The sequence below is a fragment of the Camelus dromedarius genome, chromosome 5 (assembly GCF_036321535.1).
Source record: "Camelus dromedarius isolate mCamDro1 chromosome 5, mCamDro1.pat, whole genome shotgun sequence".
NCBI classification, from domain to species: Eukaryota; Metazoa; Chordata; class Mammalia; order Artiodactyla; family Camelidae; genus Camelus; species Camelus dromedarius.
In genome coordinates, this window is record NC_087440.1 from 69,564,247 (window position 1) to 69,585,360 (window position 21,114).

General features: G+C 49.5%; 1 protein-coding gene across 2 annotated transcripts; it reads right to left on the bottom strand.

Annotated features, from left to right (window-relative positions):
* Positions 1–511: 511 nt before the first annotated feature.
* Positions 512–20,284, bottom strand: SYNDIG1L (synapse differentiation inducing 1 like). Of its 2 annotated transcripts, none has more exons than XM_064486112.1 (5): positions 20,130–20,284; positions 6,084–6,256; positions 5,386–5,879; positions 3,804–3,944; positions 512–3,664 (listed from the first exon to the last, which is right to left on the bottom strand). In XM_064486112.1, the coding sequence occupies exons 3-5, from the start codon at positions 5,800–5,802 to the stop codon at positions 3,506–3,508; spliced, it is 717 nt and encodes a 238-aa protein (XP_064342182.1). In that variant the 5' UTR covers positions 5,803–5,879; positions 6,084–6,256; positions 20,130–20,284; the 3' UTR covers positions 512–3,505. The 2 variants fall into 2 exon arrangements, with proteins under 2 accessions (XP_064342182.1, XP_031309900.1); XM_031454040.2 differs by having other exon boundaries at positions 5,386–5,882; positions 20,130–20,283.
* Between the last annotated feature and the right edge of the window lie 830 nt (positions 20,285–21,114).

Here is a 21,114-nt window from a genome sequence, read left to right on the forward strand (position 1 = left end):
GAGCTCCGTTTCTGATTCCATTTTCTCCTGCAGAGCCTCAATTTGCAGCTCGGGGTAGGGGAGGCAGGTGAGGAGCGTGAGGAGCAGGACGAGGGTTGAACATAGGAAGCCATTTGGGCTTTCTCCCTTCTCTCAAGGCCTTGAGCAGCATTCTGGAGGGCTGGAGAGGGAATGGGAGCTGTGGGGGCTGTGAGGCATCCTGCCCAGTCTGAGCAGGGCCTGGACTGGAGTGTGTGCTGCCCACGGCCCACTCCAGGGCACAGACAGGCTGGGGATCGGGAGACTGCAATGCAGTCGGGGCTGGGTGGGGCTCCTCAGCCACCATGTCTCCTGTTTCACCCCGGCGCGTGCATGTACTGCATGTGTGGACACATGCAAGTGTGTGCACGCAGCATTTGTGCATGTGTGCATGGAGTGCGTGGCTGTGTGCCTGTGCCCGTGTGTATGTGTGTAGGTGCGGGCAGGTATATGCTGCATAGACATGTACACGTGTGCGTGTCTGTGTCTTGGTTTGGGTTCCCCCAGAAGCCGACTCTGAGACAAGGGTTCCATTGTAGGTGGTTTATTGGGAGCTGATCCCAGGAAGCATGGCGGGGAAGTGAAAAAGAAAATTGGGAGAGAAAGGCAGCCAGTGAGAGACATGCTCTTAAGCAAATCACCACTGCAGGCAACTGAAGCTGTCTCACTGGGGAACCCCGAGAGTGTGTCAAACATGACTAGTGTCCTCCCATCCAGAGGGGCAGGGAATCTGGGTATTTGTCCACCAGCTCCCATCCATCAGTGGTTGAAGGCACTTTTGGCTTGTACTGCCTGTGGGCCAAGGGTCACAGAGTTCCCAGGAAGCAGCCTTCAGTGTGGGGTGGTAATGCAGAGGGGATCTAGGTGGCACCACTGAGTCTGCGCTTCTGCTGCTGCGCGGTGGGTGCTGTGCTGTGCTGCTCAGGCCCCCACAGGAACGACGGGCTGAGTCCTGCAGTTGTTGCAGGTGCTGTCAGTAAACAGTCTTCTGGGCAAACCTACCTTGGAAACTGTCCCATCTGAAGAAAGCCACCTTGCCTGACGTCACACTCCTTTTCTGAGTGGCCCACATCCAGTGACTGATTGATAAACAGGTATAAAAGCCTGACCCTTTGTCCCCACTTAGGTTAACTCTGAAGAGCATCTTGGTGCTAGTCCCCACCTTGGGTTGGCCCAGACTGTCATTTGGGCCTGCATCACAGCCTGGCCTCCCCGCTGTTGAGCTCTGCCTTCTGTTCCCTTCCTTAAACGTTATCCCAAGAGCAGCCTTAATGTACCGCACTAATCTCTCTGAGTGGTACCCAGCCCACGCAGTATGTGTGTGTGTGCGTAGTTCTGTCTTACAAGTAGGCACATATGGGTGTGGGTGTGTTAAGGCCCTCCATGCAGTGACCTAGAGGCCGGGCTGGTCCCTCTGCCAGCCCAGGCAGGCTCCTGGGGGCCCGGGACCGAGAGGCTATTGGGGATTTCATGTTGAGGCTGGGGTCTGAGGCAGGCAGAGATGGTTTCCTCCCCACACCACCTGTGAGCAGCCCCCAGTAGGGAGATATGAGGGACTCGAGAGAGGCCATCAGGGTATTGGGGCTCCTTGGTGCTCCAGGCAGCTCAGTAAAGCCTCAGTCACCCTGGCTCACATTCCTTCCTCCTGACCTCCAAGGCTCTCAAGTCTAGAAGGGCTCTTTCTTCAGCATGGACCTTGCCTTGCCTTGCAGAATCAAATAGATGCCATCACCCTGCATCCAGGCTACTCCAAGCAGAGAAGTCCTCCAAGCCAGAGTGGCTACTCCTCCTCCTAAGACCTGGATGTGGACGTGTCCTCTCAAGAAGGCTCCTGGGGGCCAGGAGGGCTTGAGGATGGAGGTCAGCCTTGCGGAAAGAATGGAACACAGTTGAGGTGGAGGCAGGCAAAGGACAGTAAGAGGCCCAGCGGGCACCAGGTGTTACATAAATGTTTATTACAAGGATAAATATATACAATAATGGGACATTAAAACTGCTGATCCTGGGCCTGTGAGACCAAGGGGTGCAGGGAGTGGAGGGCTGGGTAACTCCTAGGGTTGGGGAGATGGTGGGACAAGATGGTGGATCCATAGCTCCAAGCTCTGGATGGGGCCTGGGAATGACCAGATCCCCAGATTGTGCACAATGAAATCCTATAGCTTGAACCCCAATGAACCTGCCCTCCCAATGCGCTTCCCTCTTGCCTGCCTGGATGTTCCCTAGTGGCTGAGGATGTTGAGTGCAGCTCTGAGCAGGGGTGCCAGTGAAGAAGCTTCAGGGCTGACCAGGAGTCCACTGCTGACCTCCGAGGAATCAGAGGTCAGAAACCTCATTGGCCTTTCAGAGGAAGGCCTGACCTTCTTCTCCTTTGAGTTTGGCTCCAGCCTGCATGCTGTAGGCATAATCCAAATAGCGTGGAATGCCCCTCCTTGGGAGGTTTCTGCCATATCCCTACCCACGAATACTAAGAGTTATCCCTTAGTATCCCTTAGATACATTCTCCTCACTCTTGCTCACCTCCTCTAGGAAGCCTTCCTGGGCTGCTCAGCTGCCATGCCAGGCCTGCGTCCCTCCCCTCATCTACACTCACTGCTCAGGATGAGAGCTGCATTCCCACAGGGCTGGACTGAGGGCCCTGCTCTTAGTGGCTGCTGGGCTGATGGCACTCTCTCGCTATCTACTTGGGATGGTGCCAGCTCAGAGACCCCCAGGAGGAGCCCAGGAAAAGATGATGGGGGCAGGGAACAGGGGCAGAGTGGGGAGCTCTGTGTGGTCCAGCAATATTTCAGGGCTCTCCTGGCTCTCTATCACGTCTACCTTTCGTCCCTGCACAGAGAAGCTCCAAGAACCTACCCTTGGTGCAAAGTTTACATGCCTGAGACACCCCTTCTTTACCTAGAATCTACACTGTCTTACAAGCCCACAGGAGATATGAGCCCCCTCCAGAATCAGAAAGACCAAAGGGTCCCTATGTTTCTGTGTATTTCCCTCTTGGCTGGCCGAGGCCAGCCAAGAGTTGGGGAAGTTCAGGTGGTCCCCTGGTGGAGACTCCTCTGGGCTGAAAGGGCTGGGTCAGGTCCTCTGCCCCCTATGCAGCCCTTTCCTTCCCTGTAATCTGTTCTTTCTCTGAGGAGAGGTTAGGTAGTGGGCTGCCTGTAGGGCAGACCCTTTAGGGAATGAGCAGAATGGGGTGAGCTCCCAGCCAGAGGCAGGGTCTGCTTGAAGGGCCTGGTGGGCAGCCTACCCTCTCCTGCTTCCCAACATGGCCTGGCCTGGAGAGGGTGCCCTTGGCCCTGCTCTGGGCTGGTTGCAATTGGTAAGAATTGAAGGTTGTGCCCCACAGGCTGCAGCCTGGGAGGCCTCCTCCTGACAAGACACCCTCATCGGTTGTCTGCAGGGGCCAGGGCTTCCCAGAGAGTCTGCAACCCCGAGCCCCCTACCTCCTCGGGCAGAGCAGTGGGGTCAGGATGCCAGGCCTTCCTGGCCACTAGCTATGGCCATTCTGGGACATGTAAGCTGCCAGAGCCACCACCACGGCCACATAAAGACCAGTTCCTACAGCGATGGAGAGTGTGGCCAGGAAGAGGGCCCGGCGGGAGGTGGTGCTGGCCAAGCGGAAGTCCCCCTTAGAGATGGCCTTGCTGGTCTAGGGAGAGAGAGACACTGATGAAAGGGAGCATCACCATGGCCAGCAAAACAGCCCCAGCCCACCAGGCCCCTGGCCCCAGGCCCCTCAGGGGAGGGGAGAGGCCAGAGCAGAAGCCCTGGGCCCCACTGGCTCTTACCCCCTGGGAAAAGTAGAAGGCGGCAATGCCCAGTGGCCAGAAGCAGCAGAGCATGGAGAAGATAGTGAGACCCAAGTGGTCCCTGGGAGGCAGCGTAAGGAAGTTGTCTTCACTTTCACTCTCTGTCGAGGTTGCATCACTCTGTAAAACATGAGTGGGCTTCTGTGACCTGGCCTAGGATCACCCACTGGCAGCGAGTCTCAACTTCCATTGGTGGGAGTGTGGGTTGGACCCAGCACTCTGCCAAAAGCCTTGACAATGGCCCAGTGCTTCCACCCTTAGGAATTTACTACCAGGAAAGAATACAAGTATACACATACAGGAATGTTCATCTTAGGAGAGTAATTGTGAAGGATTAGAAAAAAATCTCAGTGCCAAATGACTAGGAGATTGAGTTAGTAAGTGATAGAAGAATTTACAGTGGGATACTATGTAACCCTTAAAAACCACCTTGAAGAAAAAAGTTACGTGGAGCAATACGGAAATTTGCTGCTTAAAGAGGAGCATTTGGTAATAGAACTATGTATAGCAACATCTCTTTTGGAGAGTAGGGTAGGAAAAAAAATATGAATAAAAAGGGCTAGAGGATCATCCACTGAAATAATAGTGATCTCTGAGTGGTTTTCTGTATTGAGTTTAAATTACTTATATAATTAAAAAACAAAGAACAACGTGAATTTCCTCAAAGACTAAATGTCCATCGATGGATGGATGAATGGATAAAGACAATGTGACCGATGTATCTACCTCTATATGCACAATGGAATATTATTCAGCCATAAAAAGAAAGAAAGCCTGCCATTTGTGACAACATGATTCTTGCTGCTTTGTGCTAAACAAGTCAGACAGAGAACAACAAATGCCATATGATTTCACTTATATGTGGGATCTAAAGAAGCTGAACTCATTGAAACAGAGAATAGATTGGTGGTTGCTAGGGGCTGGGGAGTGGGGGAAATAAGGAGATGTTAATGAGTACAAACTTCGAGTTATAAGAGGAATAAGTTCTGGGGATCTAATGTACAGCATGGTGTCTGTTAACAATAATGTATTGCATACTTGAAAGTTTCTAAGAGAGTCAATCTTAAATGTTTTCACTGTAACAACAACAGCAAAATGGTAATTTTGTGAGGTGAAGGACGTGTTAACTAACCTTATCGTGGTAAACTTTTTGCAATATGTACGTGAATCAAATCATCACATTATATACCTTAAACTTACAAGTTACATATCAATTGTATCTCAATAAAGCTGGAGAAAAACAAGAACAAAAATGCTATTAAAATTAAAGAGTCATAATCTTTGAAAATTGTGAATCACTATGTTGTACACCTGAAACTTATATAATATTGTTAATCAATTATACTTCAATAGAAAGATACTCTAAAAAAAATCCTAATGCAATAAACATTAAAAAAAAAATTAGTCAGCCCAAGCTAGTGTTTTCGAAGCGTGGACAGCACCTGTGTCAGAAGTGCCTTTTCTTTGATGACATGCAGATTCATGGGCCTGAGCCAGGCCTATGGAATCTCAACACCCAGAGGCGGGCCTGAGAATCTGCATTTTAAACACATGGACTCACCTCCTCCTCCTCCTGGTCATCCTCTTGGCCTTGCAACTCCTCTTGAACCCCATAGGACACAGTCTGGATGGTGACATCCTCTTCTGCTGGGCCAGCTTCTGTGGACTGCTCCGTAGGCCCAGCCTGGGGCTCCCTGCTCTCTGTGAAGCTGGTCTCACAGCTGCCTGCCCTGGGCTCCTTGACCTTGTCCCTCCCTAGGAGGCAGCTGGGCCTGTACCAGGCCTCCACAGCCAGCTGCAGGGACCCTGGGTCCAGGAGCTGGTGGGCATGAGCAGGGCCAGCACTGCCCAGGAGGTAGGAGTAGATCTTCTCCTGGCACGGCCAGTGGGGAGAAGCCTCGGGATAGGGGTAGGAGCCAGGGAGGTGCGCGGGGTTCTGAGGCAGCAGTGGATTCTGTAGCTCACTCAGACTCTCCATGGTTCTGGGGGCAGTTCCGGGGAGGGGAACCCCAGAGCCCCGAGACTTGATGGCCAGCTGAGCAGTCCTCAGAGAGCCTGCTGGGAGAGCAAGACAGACTGACACTGAGGCCGGGATGCTGGAGGCAGGGCTGGAAGTGGTCAAGAGCACAGGCTCTGTGGTCTGACCTGCCTCAGACCCCGCCTTTACCACCAGCCAACCGCGGGGCCTCAAGCTGGCTGCTCAACTTCTCAGAGCCTCCGTTTCTTTGTCTGTGAATCAGGGAGAGCAGCAGTACTTACCTCATAGAGCTGCTTCATTCATTTATCCACGCAACACAGTTATGGAGCATTAGTGATGGTCAGGTACTGTGCAGATGCTGGGGATGCGATGGTCAGAAAGGCAGGAAGTGAGGAGAGGAAGAAGGATGCAGACTTGTCTTCCCGGAGCTTACAGTCTGGTGAAGACACCTGCCCTGAAGAAGTATAGCAGAGGGTGTAAGAATGGACAATGGATAGAACTGACATAGAGGCGCAGGGGAGGGTTTGGAGCTGGGATCTGAGGGAAGAAGACGAGTTGACAAGATGAGGGGGGAAGGAACATATTTCCTGAAGAGGCCGGACAAAGGATGGTAGGTTTGGGAGCCTAGGGGAAGGCTGGTGTGGCTCAGGGTACAGAGATGTGAGACGGAGCGTGGGGTCAGACCGTGCAGCCCTGTTTAGGCCTAAGGGGCCTTCAGGGTTCTTGGCAGGGGTGATAGGATGAGATCTGGGTCCTGAAGCTTTATCCCATGACTGTGTGTGGGGAGTGCCCTGGAGAGGGCTGACCATGACGCCACGCTTTGCCATGGCTTCAGGTAAGCTGAGGACAACTAAGACTCAACAGTAAGGCAGATGGAGAAAAGGGGGGAGAATGTCTTGGGAGATATTAACAGGACTTGGTAGCAGGTGGGATTTTGGGTTGAGGGAAGATCTGTTTTAAGGTTGGATGGGATCACGCTTAGCTCCTAGCACGGCACAGGCCACATGGTCACAGAAGTCAGCTCTTCCTGGGTGAGGATGCTTCTCCCCAGGTATGGCCTTAGAGGGATGCACTTTGGCTAATCTCACTTCTAAGGCAAATTGTGGGAAATGGGGCAAGTCCTCCTGGGTGCTGAGGTCTGGACTTGCACATGCCAACCGGAAGTGTAGACACACCCAAGGGCTGCCTCTTCCTCCTTCAGCCAGCCCTGAGCACCCACTATGTGCCCTTCCCAAGAGTATAGCAGATGCCCAGGGCTGGCTGAAGGAGGAAGAGGCAGCCTTTGAATGTGTCTACAACAAATCCACAATCGGGGCGTGGCAGGTAGAAGTGGGGTCTGCAGAAAGAGTAGGGGCAGGCCAGGTGGCTTGAGAAGCCCTGATCTCCAGGAAGATCATCTGTAAAGTGCAGTCGACAATCCCTGCCCACAAGGTGTTTTGTATTTTGTTTTAAATGGAGAAGTACTGGGGATTGAACCCAGGACCTCATGCATGCATGCACACTACCACTGAGCTATATCCCCTCTCCCCTACTAGATTGTTTTGAGGGTCGAAAGAGATGGCTGAGATGCAAGTATGTTGTAGATTGTAAGTGGGAGGGGCTGCTGTGCTTATTTCTGGGCTTCATAACTTGTCTTCACCCCGTCCCTGACCAGGGCCATTTCTGGCCTTCTTTCAGGTGCTCTGCTAACAGTAAAAGGAAAACTGGGGGAGATATTTCGGTCCTCAGGGTTGGGTTTATCCTCCCCAGTCTTACTCTCCACCAAGAATTCACAGCCAAAGCCCGGCAAAGGTCATTTCTACTTCTGCCCCAAAAGGAGTGGCTGGATTTTCGAAAGCTGGTTCTTAGGGAAACTAAAGACAGAGCATAGCCCCAGAAATAATGTCCAGGGAGTGGGACAAAGCAAGGGGAGGAGGAGGGCCAGGCAAGCCTGGGGGAGGGCGGCGAGGGGGTGTCTGTGGCGGGGCTGGGCTCCCCTGGCTGGGCTGCTAGAAGGGTGGAAGTGGGCTGTTGCCTGCTTGGGGGCAAAGAAGCGAGGAGCAAGAAGAGGCTGCCCTTGTCTCAGAGGCTCTGAGCCCCTCAGAGGTGTGGCCCTGGGGCTGGGGCTCCAAGAATGTCTAACAAAGACTCCTGGAAGGGTGTAAAGAAGAGCATGTGGTCCAAGTGCCCAACTCTTCACCAGGGAGGGCACAGATGGTGCTGGAGGTACTGGACTGCCATGTGTCTGGAGGCTCTGTTGCCAAGTTAACCAGCTATGGCAGAAGCTTCTCCACATGCAGAGAGGAGGGCTGAGAAATGGCAGAGCTTAGGTCACTACTCTCCAGTGCTGACAAATACAGGGGCCTCACTACTTCTCCCTCCTCCTTCCTCTTCAGGGGTCAAACATGCAGGGAGCCCCTGAGTGACGTGGAGGGGCTCTTCCCTCCAGGCGAGGAGTGCCCAAGGCAGAGGCCTCACTGGGCCAAGCTCATGCCCGGGCTCCTCTGGGTAGATTCCCAGCAGCACTGGGCTCTCTAATCCCCGAAGGCATCTTCTGAGCCCCTGTCACAGCCTCCCCCACCACCAGCAGATGTGACCCACAGATGTGGAGCTGAAGGACATGTGACGATAGGCTCATAGGTCTGAGGGTTGGGTGCACTGAGTTTCCACTCTGGATCCATCCCCATTAGCTTTTTGACCTGGCACAGTTACAGTCAGTTTCCCATCTGTAACAAGAGGGATTAGATTAAATGATCACTGATGTCGATGGTGACACTAACATTCCATGATCCCATAGCTTCAAGAAGCACTTCTATTTCACAGAAATGACATCCCCCTACTCACCGCCCTCTTTCAGTAGTCAGGAAAAGATGAGCACACTCAGAGCCCAGTGAGCTCAGTTGCCACCTTCCCTACCATGGCCCCTCCAGCTGGTTGAGGGAGGCAGAAGAAATGCATGACGTCTGTTTGCCAGACGAACTGTGGGGCCATGGAGTCTTTGCCTGGTTTCTCAACTCCCCCTGGGCTGCCCTTCTCCGAGCCCTGTCCCTCCACCTGCCCCCTGCTGTCACTCATCTTGCCCACCCTCTGGGCTTCCATTCATGTGGGCATAGGCACATAGGTGACTTTCTGAGGGGGTAGGGTTGGGGGGACCAGCCCCAGGGCCCTCAGAACAAATGAATGCATCAAACTCACCCCTGCCCCGTGCCCTGCCTCGCCAGGAGGCCAAGCTCTAATCCTCCAGAAGGAAAGGAGGGAATCAGGCTCCGGAGCTCTGGAGACTGCAGGAGCATTTGCAGGGCATTTGTCCAGGGCAGGTAGGAGTGGTTGTGTCCCAACTCACCCCTCTGCTCCTACCAGCCACCCTTTCTTGGTCAAAGTACACCCAGCTGAGCCTCTGAAACCCAAGCCACACAGCCTTTCCTGGATCACCCCCTACCCCACCACGCACATACCCCAATCATGCCTTTAGGCAGAACTTCTCAGCACTTCAGGCACAAAGATGTATGATCTTGGATTTTCCACAATAAGGACAAACTGGAAAGCACCTGAATATCCAACAATCGTGGACAAGTTAAGTGAATTATGGTGCAAAAACACAGCAGTACAAGGCCTTCGAACAGGTTTGCAAAGAGGAATAATGTGAGAAAATGCTTTCTGCAGATTCAGTGAGAAGAAGAAAAGAACACTGTATGCGCGTGTAATCTCAACTCTGCCAAAATGTCAACAGTGATTATCTCCAGGGGTGGGAGCACAGGTGCTTTTCTTTTCTTTTTTTTTTTACACCATGTTTTTTTTCTGTTTTCCACATTTGTTTTTTCCAATGAGTGTGCACTACTTTTGAACCAGAAAGAAATTAATAGATTTCTCCTGAGCCAAATTATCTAAAATCAGTTTAAATGCCCCAGGCTGGGCCGTTCCTTCTGGGTTTGGAGGCCAAGCACAGGATCGAAACCTGCCCCACCCTCACCTTAATATGCACAGACAGGCACACAACACATGCACACACACACACCTCCACTTCCATAAAGCAACCAAGTTAGGGGCTGCAGCACCCACCTGCTCGCAGTCCAGCCAAGGGTCACAGTTCTCTAATGGGTCGTGTTCTTCCCATAACCTGCTAAGGCCACCCAGGAGTTCAATGAACTGACCCTAGGGGCCAGCCCTGAGTCCTGGTCAGAAGTTCTGGCCTGATCCTTTGGCCTGTTGCTTAGGGCTGCTTCTCTCTGCTCCCTGGAATAAGGGACCAGAATTCAAAGCAGAGCAATTTTCATCTCCACCTTTGCTGCCTGGTCTGACCTAGACTGTGCGTCCTTCCAGGCTGTGTGTGGTACTGTGTGTGGTACTGGGCACAAACACTTGCTGGTGAGCATGCCTCTGTGAGTGTGTGTGCACACATGTGCACTCTGTTCCATGAGATGTCTGGGATTCTGAATGTAAAAAGATTGTTCCAAACTTGTGGTTGTGGCTGGGGATCTGGGCCCCACAAGAGGAGAGGGAGACAGGTGGATCTGTGAGGCCACAGTCCCTGGCTTTTTCCCTTTTGAGCTGAGAACAGGTTTTCCATACCCTGATTTAGGGAAGGAGACCACACTGCCACCTCCCAGACTAGGACAGAAAGCCATCCAGGAATCCACTGGAGTCCAAGTGCAGCTTCCCACTGGAATCTAGTCATGCAGTGTAATATCAGTTGGCTTATCTATAAAATGTGTGGAAAGGGTAGGAGGAGTCGATTTTTAACAGCTCAGCTCAATACGACCCTGGGATTCTACTGGGAGAAGAAGAACTTCCATTTATTGAGCTTTTTGACACATGTCAGGAATTGAACTGTTCTAAATGCTCACTTTGACTCTATAATTCTAGTGGGAGAATAGCCATAGGACGGAGGGCTTCCTTTTCAGAAATTACAGACCAACTTGCGCTACACCAAACCTGCCAATGAGAGCTAGAAAAGCCAGGGAAAAACACGAAGGCATTGAAGAATCACCAAGGAAGCAAGAACTTGAGGGGCCAAAGCACCAAGATTCCAGGGGGAAGAGAACACAGACAGGTGAGCCTGACTTTGGCACCACTGGCTCCTTCTAGCAGTATCAGGGGCCAGGAGAAAAACCAGAGTTTGGGGCCTGTTCAAGACGAAGGGCCCCGGTGAGAAGATTCATCAGCATCACCCAGAGGACTTGTTAAACCCAGACTGCTGGCTCCCACTCTCACAGTTTCTGATTCTGGGATGGAGCTGGAGAATTTTCATTTCTAGCAAGTTCCTAGGTGATGTTGAATCTGCTGGTCCAGGGACCCACTTCAAGAACCACTGCTCCGATAATCCCTGAAAGAAGAGTAAAAGAATGTACAACCAGGAAGCTAATAGATGGGGGAATATGAAAGAACGAAATACTTATTTATCCAAAATGAGGCAAGAAAAGATAGAAAAAATGGAATATAGAACTGACCAAGACAAATAGAAAACAAACAAGATGTTGGATATACACCCAACTATATCAGTAATTATACTGAATATGAATAGAATAAAATTGCCCCAAAAAGACAAAGATAGTCACATAGTATGTTATTACATTTATAAGAAATTCTAGAAAAGCTAAAACTATAGTGACAGAAAGCAAATCAGTGGTTGTTGAGGGCCAGGGTTAAGGGATACACTGTAAAGGAGCATGAGGACCTTTTGGAGTGATGGAACTGTTCTATACCTTGATTGTGGTAGTGGTTACATGACTGTATGTATTTTTACAAAACTCACTGAATTGTACCCTTAAAATTAGTGATTTTTTTGTATGTGTATTGTATCTCAAAACTCATTAAAAAAAAAAGACAAAGACTGGATTTTTAAAACAGCAAAATCCAACTGTATGCTGCTTATAAGCAATGTACCTTAAATTTAAAAATACAAAAATGTTTAAAGTAAAAGTATGAAATAATAATAAAATCTCACACTAAGTTCTTACTGTGTTCCAGGCACCGTTCTAAATGCTATATATTATCTCAGTTAATCCTTACAGTAACCCTATGAAACATTCTCTCCATTTTACAGATAAAGATACTGAGGCATAAGAAATAAACGCCCACAGGCACACAGCTGGTGAGTGGTGAGCTGGACACAAGCCCTGGAAGTCTGACTCCAGAGTCACTGTGCTCTGGTGTCACTCTGTGTTGGCTGCCATCTATTGAGTGCTTTCTTTGTTCTGAACACCAAGCCAGGTGCTTCAAATGCAGTATCTCAATCCTTCCTCTTTCACATGGTGGGCAACTGCAGCTCAGAGAGGTTAAATAGGGTTTCTGAGATCACACAGCTGGAGAGTGGCAGAGCCCCAGTTGACCCAGGTCTGTCTGATCAGAGCTCATGCTGGCCCAGACAACATCCAGTTCTCTGGGATCAGTTGCAGGGGGTGGCTTAGAGATTTGTTGTGTGCCCTACCTGGTGGACTCTGAAATGCCTGGGAAGAGGCACCACGAACACTGTTAAAAAGAGACCACAGGGAGGGACAGTGTGATGTGGGACAAGGAGGTGGGTCATTATCCTTGGGATGGGGCCAGTCTTATCAGAACCCAGTAAAATTATAGTGGTTATTATTTACTGCATCCTTACATGAGCCCCATGTTTCACACACTTTATCTCAAAACTGTACAACCACTGATGAAGTTGGCTGTTAATATTTCCCATTTTTCAGACGAGGAAACTGAGGCTCAGAAAGATTAAGTAACATGCACAAGATTAAACAGTAATAGACCCTGGATTTGAACCTAGGTTTAATTGAGTCCAAAGCCTGGGCTGTCATTTACTACTCCTTTCAGAGCCTACCTTTCATAATGTGTAGAGGAGTATGGTAAACGGTGTGGGTGTGAGAGTGGTGAGGACTTGGCTTTGAAAGGGTCAAAACCAGACGCTCAGTGAAGGGAGTGGGAAATGGGAGTTTTAGGAAGAGATTAAGAGATTTGGGGTGATTTGGCAGCCCAGGGGTGGCTACATAGATAACCTTAAGATCTGGCTTCAAATAAATATAGAGCCATTGTGAAGAAGCTCAATCGCTGACCACTGTTTCTCAGTGCAACAAGAGAGATTGCTTCTAATCTGATAGATAAAAGCCAGAACTTCCTAGCAGGGCAGGAGATTAAATAGAATTGATTACAATCCAGGGAAGAGGTGCCTTCTTTAAGAATAGGCGCTAGACCATCCTCTAGGCAGATAATATGTAAACTGCTCTGTAAATTGTGAAGTGCTATAACTTTGATGGCTGTTGGCAGATAGCTTGGGGCTGGGCTTGATGATTTCTGGCCTGGAAGCTTGGAATCATGGTTGCAGCTTGTATCTGATAGTAGAGAGAGAAAGAGTCCAGGGTCAGGGGTGGGTAGAGGAGGTGAGGCTGGCAGAAGCAAGGGAAAATGGAGAATTTAGCTTTCTTTTCTTCAGTTTGCTTCCTCAGGAAGCAAACACAGTTGATTATCCTTTCTCTCTCTTCCGTCTCCAAATGCTCCTAACTCTTGACCCTTCCTAATGGCACTTAAACATATTGTAGTTTCTCTGGTTTAAAAAAAGAAATTGTGATGACTATAAAACCTGACAGCCTGACATTTCTCCCCATTGAGAGGTAGGGGTCTATGTCCCTCCTCTCTAATCTGAGTGAGCTTGTGACTGCTTCAACCACAGAGCACAGCAAAAGTGATGCTATGTGACTTCGGAGGCCACATTATAAAAGGCCATGCATCTTTCACCTTGCTTGCTGGAACACTCACTCTTGGAGCCTTGAGTCCGCCATGCTGGATAGGCCATGTGTGTGATGCTGTGGTCAATGGAGCCTGCTGAGCCCAGCCTTCTGGTCATCCCCAAGATGACAGACATGTGAGTGAAGCCATCTTAGATTGTTTGAACCAGCCCATCTGTTTGCTGAGTACCACTGGGTGACCTCTGTCCATGTCACACAGAGTGGAATAATTACACAGCTCAACCCTGCATGAATTTCTGACCCCCAATTTCGTGAGATATAATAAACTGTCCACTGTTTTAGCTGCCAAATTTTGAGGTAGTTAGGCAGAAACATATAACTGGAACATCTGTCCTCTCTGCCATTTCCCCCCTTTGGCTCCTGTCCTCTCTCTCTCCTTTACTTCACGGTCATGCTTCTCAGAAGCATTGTCTCCACACACGTCACAATACTTCAGCTCTCAGCTCAAAATTCACTTTCTCAGGAAGGTCATCCCTACATCCTCAGCCTAGATTTAGCTTGCTTGGTTATCTGCTCTCCAAGCTCCAGCTCTTCCTCTCAAGGAGTTTATCACAGTCTCTATTTATATACGTGTGATTCGTTGATTAGTCTTTCTTCCTCATCAGATCTTGTGAGCTTCAAGAGGGTGGGAATTGTGTCTACTTCCTCATACTTGCAGCCTCTTGTCTGACATATAGTAGGCACTCCATAAACAGTTGATCTCATGAATGAATGAGTGAAATAGTGAATGGGTGAGCTAGATGTGCTGAGGCTCCTCCTTAAGAAAGTACTTTCCAGGATCTGGGATGGATGGAGCACATCTGGCTGGGGCACATTTAGTTCTGCACAACAAACATTTCAAACTGGTTCAGACCAGTTCTTGGAATGCAAAAATAAACAAGAAGTGGTATCTTCTCTGAGGAGGGATGGGAAACACAGACTATCAAATACAAAGTTTCCTTGCCATGGTGTAAGTTGTGCTAGCAGGACATGGAGTGTTAGGGTTGAATTGGTAAGGGACTCCTATCCTGAGATGAGAGTGAAGGTGACGGTGGGAAGTAGGAAGAGGCTTTTAGAGTAGGGGACATCTGAACTGAGTCTTGAAGGAAGAAGATTAGTCATTATGTGAGACAATGAGAAAAGAGCATTTCCAGCAGAGAAAACAGCACAGAAGCCTGGGGAAGTGGTACAGAGGGGAAGCCAGGTGGCCTGGTATTGATGGAAGGAGGCAAGAGAGGTGGGAAGGCCTCCTACTCCTTGCAGAGAAGCTTTTTTCTTTGGGCAGTGGGGAGCCAAAGATGGTTGTAGCAAGGAAGTAATATGGTCATATTTGTGTTTTAGGCAGAGCACTCTGGTTGGCAGCAGTGGATAGAAAGGATTTGAGGAGTGTGAAAATGGAAACTAGGAATCCTGTTAAGAGACCATTGTAAAAATGCAGGCAGGAGAGGATGAGGAGCTGAACCTGATCTATGACAAAATGGATTGAGGTGTAGTTAGGGGGCTAAATGAATAGGACTTTGCAGTTAACTAAGAGTAAGGGAGAGGGAGGAGCAAGAACGACTTCCAGGTTTCTGGTTTTATCAGCTATGTAGAAGGTGATGCCACCAAGTTAGACAAAAAGTCTATGGGGAAGTTGCTGGTTCAAGCAGGCAGCCTGAACACAAATGACCACCTCTGCTCCATCTTAAGCTTCCATTAAAATGATAGGACATATATTTTCAAAAGAACAAAATCACAACAAAACCGGAAAACAGAGAAGAATATCAGTGGACCAGAAACACAGAGGCATTTCTAGAAGATAAAAAGCAGATGAGATTTCTTATTGAATAAATCAGTACAGAGAAACTTTCAAATACAAACATCAGAGGTAAGAACAATTCTCATTTAAAGGAGAAACCTATTAGGGAAACAAACTTATCCAACTTCAGAGGAAATCCACACCAGCTGCCTATGCTAGTGAACACCTTCTTTATTCATTAATTCTGAGTGAACAACAAAAGATAATGAAAAATAGCTATATAAAAATAAAAGAAAGATTAAATAAACAAACAGAAAATTGACCCATAAGATTCCTAAGTCATTCAAGTTATAGAAAAGACCTTTAACTTTTTTTTCAATTCATATCCTCAGAGAGATGTAAGAGGACATTGCATCCATAAAACAAGAACAAGCTGCTATGAAAGAGGAACAATAAAAGAACAAAAAAGTGTTTTGGAAATTGAAAATAATTGTCTAAATTTTCAAAAATTCAGTGGGGTAAGTACAGTGGTAGAGCACACGTTTAACATGCACAAGGTCCTGGATTCAATCCCCAGTACCTCCATTAAAAAAAAAATCACCCCCCCCAAAAAAAATTCAGTGGAGAAACTGGATAATAGAATGGACACAAAGACTAACTTTTTAATATAAAAGAAAAAGTTAATGAAATTTCCCAAGACAGAGCAAAAAGACAAAAAGATGGAAGATACAAAAGTTAAAAGACATGGAGGAGAGTCCCAGGAGGCCCAACATCCACCTAATAGGAGTGTCATAAAGATACAATAGAAAGATTCGAGGAGAAAAATAATAAAGAAGTGAAAGCAAAAAGTATTTCCTGAGCTGAAAAAAAAAAAAGAATATTTAGATTGAAAAGGGCTACCAAGTACTAACTGGGAAAAATCACACACACACACACACAAACACACACACACACACACACACACACACACACACACACACACACACACACACAGAAGAGCAGAATGGGAAGGAGAAATCGACAAGTTTGGTTTTGAAGTGCTTTTGGGATACGAGGTTAGAAACTCCCCTGGCAATTGGATGTATGGAGTTGAAGTCCCGGGTAGTGGTCAGGGCTGGAGAGAGATCTGAGAATGACTGAAGGACCTACAGAGAGTGAGAAGAAGAGGGCAGAGAGAGAAACCCAGGAAAGAGAGGTAAACAGCTGGAGCACTTCCCAACTCCCATGAGAGTCTTCTTAATTGCTGTTTTCCTGGGAACATCAGTCTACCCTCTTTTTAATCCATTGCCACCCTGGGCTCCTGTGGGCTGGACTGGTCTCTCTTAGAACATAATCCACTTGCCTAGGGGTTGGGTTTGGGGCTGAGAAAGGTGAAAATTGCTGGGAGGATTAAACTGGTGACACCACTACTCAAATTAGTTTGTTTTCAGGTGGAAATCAGATCTTTATTCTTGCTGAAACAACCTGTCTCTCCACTGAAGCAGCTCATTCCCGACCACTTATAAGCAAACAGCGGATCTAATGGTGGAAGATAACACATCTAATGGAGAAGTGGAGCATCAGGCTCTCATTCCCTGCTTGGTTTGCTTGGGGCAGAGGGGTGAGACTGGTGGGGAGGGGATAGAGTGGTTGGTGGCAGCTGCAGGGAGAATGGAGAAGAGAGGATAAGGGAAGAGGCAAGAGAAGAGAGGACCTCAATACAAAGAGCAGAGATGAGATCAGTCTTTAGTGTCCCCTGGCTTGCAGCAGAGGGGACCTTGCTCCAGGCAGGCTGTCCACCAAACCCCTGAGAAAGGAAAGGAGCTGTAAAGTGCCAAAAGTTTAGAGCTCTGGGATGTTTCTTCTTCCCAAATTGTAGCCTGTTCCTTCTGCTTTTTTCTCCCTGGAGTGGTGTACTTTAGGGTTGAAAGTCCCTCTAGGATGCAAAGATGAACTGACCTTTTGAATTGGAAAGTGATTAATAATGTACAGATTTCTCCAGATATTCTCTGCCATTTTGTGTGTGCCACAAGGGGAAGGGGCCTGCATGTCTGTATTTCAGTTTCAATCTCTTTCTTACACACACACACACACACACACACACACACACACACACACACACACACACCATTTCTTAATGACCATGTCACACTGATCTCTCCCTCTTCCTCAGATCTCCCTGCCACCCACCCCACCTCGCCACCAGCCCCAGGTAACCAAAATCAACCAATCATGTGCCAGGGTTGACTCTCTTCTTCCCTTGGAGGCCTTGCAAAGGTGGTCAGAGTAGAAGCCTCAATAGGGAGGGGGCTGGAGAGCCAGATAAGAAGTAGCCAGGGGCTAGTATTCCTGGTTGGGAGAGGAGCCAGATGTGTCTGCCTCGGTGACCAGAGGTGCCCTGAGCCCTGACAGTTCTGGGGGTGGGGTGTCCACCCAGACAGCTGCAGAAAGAGGGGTGGTACATTGTTTTAGCCCCAGCAGCAGACCAGTCTTGCAGAAAATAAAGCCCCTTTCTATGCTTTCGGCTGCCACTGTTGTCGTCACTTTGTTATGAGGGTTAGTGACTGTCCATTAACTCCAGAGAGCTGATTCTCGCTAGTGCTGCACCAACAGCTGGGAGCCAGAAAGTGCTGACATGGGGGAGGGGTTGATTCCCCCACCCTGGCTGGACGCTTGCAGGGTAAGTCAGGGAGGTCACTGGCATGGCTTACTCAGCTCTACCCAAGTGCCAATTAGCTAAGGTTTTTCTGAACATAGCCAGGCCTGCCACAGTTGAGAAAAATTATTGTCAGAGAGGCTCATTTTGTTTTTGTATATAAAAAAAACCTCCCCACCAGGGATAGATCTATCCTGACTGTCCCCTCCTCTAGTCTTAGGAGGAGGATCCAAGCCAGGCAGGGTCCCTGGGAGGAGATGGCCAAGGACTGGCTACTTGCATGGGATGTTGTGGGGGGAGTGCTTTCCTGGCCTCTTGGCTTGGATGCAGAGGCCCTCCCAGCTCAGCAACTCTGTACACCCTCATGGCTTTCTCAGGGAAATAAGGAACAAGGGAGATCTTAAGAAAATACCAAAAACATAAATAGCCTTTTCTGTTTCCTTTGCTCCTTTCCACTCCATTAATAAAATCCCATTCTTCACAGAAAGGACATTAACTTCCTTTTCCAACCAGGTTAATGAAGCTGGTACTCTGTGTTCAAGGAGAACTGGGGATTTGTAAGCTCAGGACAGCCCTCAGAGAGCCCCATAGGACATCAGGGCTTGGAATCTTAAAATTCAGCTAGTCCAACCTTCTTCTTTTACAGATGACAAAATTGAAGCCCACAGAGGGGAAGGGAGCTGCCTGCGACAGTCTGTGGCAGATCTGGGACCAGAACACAGGGCTCCTGACTTCCAGTCAAATGCTTTTATTCTGAGCTATTTTAAAACTTCATTCTCTTATTTTACACCCAATTACTGAGTCCTTACTATCTTGCAGGTGCTATGGGGGTGGGGAGGTGTGGAGGAAAGCAAAGAGATGAAAACAACACAATCCTTGCCTTCAAGGAGCTGTTTCCCTAGATCTGTGATTCTTGGAAAAAAAACCAAAAACAAACTGTGAGTCAGACTGTCACCCTATATTGTCCTCTATAGGTGATGATGGAAGAAGAGAAGGGGAGAGAACCCTTTTGTCAACTCAGGATTTATAAGCTGGGCTTCACTGACTCTGGAACCCCAGGAAGGCCAAGGACAAAGAGAGCCACGGCCAGGCTGGGAGAAAAGAGGGTAAGGGTGGCAATGATCAGGTCACAGCCAGCAGGCCTGGTAGGTGGATGGAAATAGTGACAGCAGCTCACACTGGTATGGTGACATACAGTTGACAAGCCTTCAACCCCAGACATTCTTTCATTGATTCCTAAGGCAGCTCTCTGAGGTGAACAGAGCAGCTACCTTATCCCCACTTTAGGTGTGAGGAAACTGAGGTTCAGAGAGCTCAGGTAACTGGCCTATAGCTGGTAAATGCCAAATGCCAGCACCCAGCCAGGAACTCCTAGTCTAGTGCTCTTTCTACAACTGGCAGTGGAGAAGTTGTGCTGGGTTGAGAGGATGAGGGTAAAGCAGTGGTCAACCACAGGGACAGGCCAATCTTCCTCTACGCAGTTTTATTTTGATCGCCACATTCTGCTACTCGGAGAACTCTGTTCCGAAGAACTGGAAGCACTTTGCAAGCCTGAATGAGCTCATTCAGCACACTCTTGCCAGAAAGAGGGAGGACTCCAAATGGAGATTCTGTCTAAGGTCACCAGTATTCAGTCACATAATGGAAAACAGGACTCAGGTTCCCCAACTCTGCCCTCATGCACCAAGCAGTGTGATGCAAAACTAGCCTCCTTCCATGAGAGTCAAGAGGGCCACAGAAGAAAATTGAGATATCTCCTGGTAACTCCTTCTTTCTCTGGAGAAATGGGTCTGGCCCATCCCTTGACCCACCGGCCATTTCTGGGGCAAAGAAATCTTGAGGCATCCACAGCCATCCCAGTTACCCTGATGAGCGGGCTTGAAGGAGGAGAAGGGAACTTAGTGAGGCTGGCTCAGATCTCCCTAGTGTCCCAGAACCTTGGTGGGGACTGGGGTACCAGGAGCCCGGGAGACTCATAAATTCCTTGTGGGCAGGGTGTCTCAGAGCTGCCTGAGTTCGGAGTCAAGGCCTGGTGGCGTAGGGTCAGGGTACCCAGGTGCCTGTCTGGGCCCCAGTCCCTCAGGGTCCTCCCAGCATCTCCAGCATGTAGGGAGAGGGGGAGGGTTGGACTTGGCGCGATCTCGGGCTGCCAGCAGGAAGTAAGAGCCCCCATCCCCGAGAGGGGTCCCTCTGCCCTCCCCAGTTCAATCCCGGCTTGGTGCCTAGCTCTGCGCTCCCACTGCGCCCCCAGACGGCTCCTTACCTGTCCCGCGGAGAACAGTCCCACCTCCTCTTCGGGGCTTGGGGGCTCGGCATGAGCTGGTGAGCGACGGTGCCCCCGCCTCGCGGCCGCGGTGAAGCTCCCAGAAGGGCGCCTGTTCTCCCGGCCCCGGGTCCCTGCCGCCGCCGCCGCCGCCACTGCTTCAGCACCGCGGACAGCTCCCGCTCGCCACCCGCCGCCGCTGCCGCCACCCGCCCAGCCCGGCGCGGTCCCGGGAGCCCCGCATCATGACCCGGCCCCGCCGCCGCCGCGCAGCCCTCAGCCCAGCCCGAGGCGGCTCCGCGCAGACTTGGGAGAGCTGCGAGGAGGGTCCCCCGCCTCCCTGCCTCCCTCCGCCGCCGCCGCCTCCCTCTCGCCTCCGTGCTCCTTTCTACGCTCCGGAATCAGCCCACCAGGCACTCCGGACCCGCTCCGGGGCGGGGCGGGGCGGGGCGGGAAGTCGGGGGAGCCCAGAGGAGGCGGTGGAGCGAGGGGCGCGCAGCTGGAACTGGTTTCTCTGGTTCCTGGAGCTGAGACCCCTTTCCCAGCCCTTTTCCTCACCCTGTACCCGCATTCCCCCAGAAGCGATGGGCGGTGCTCCGTCTTATTGAAGCATTTTGGAGCCCCTAGGCTCCCAAGCCCTGAGTTTTAACATTATCTGCCCTAAAAAGAAAAACAAGCAAACAAAAAGCACTTATTGAGCTCCACTACATACCAGACACCCTGCTGGCTTTTAATGTTTTAAACAAATATAATCTCATGTAATTTTCTTAAAAACTCTATGAGGCAGCATTTTTTTTTTTTTCTATTTTACACTTAAAGATGCCAGGCTCATAGGGATTAAATTTCTTGATTTAGAGATAACAGTGCTGTGCTGGGAAGTGCATAGGCTTTAAAGACTGTGGGCCTAAGATTTAGTCCTAGAGTCTCTCTTATTAACTACATAACTTTGAATAAGTTACTTAACCTCTCAAAGGCTTAGGTTTCT

Excerpts from the sequence above, each read along its gene's own strand:
- SYNDIG1L (XM_064486112.1), bottom strand. The coding sequence starts at position 5,802 with ATGGAGAGTCTGAGTGAGCTACAGAATCCACTGCTGCCTCAGAACCCC. Across the intron at positions 3,945-5,385 it reads ATGACCAGGAGGAGGAGGAG|AGTGATGCAACCTCGACAGA; the intron begins GTGAGTCCATGT and ends CATGTTTTACAG. Across the intron at positions 3,665-3,803 it reads CCTTCTACTTTTCCCAGGGG|ACCAGCAAGGCCATCTCTAA; the intron begins GTAAGAGCCAGT and ends CTCTCTCCCTAG.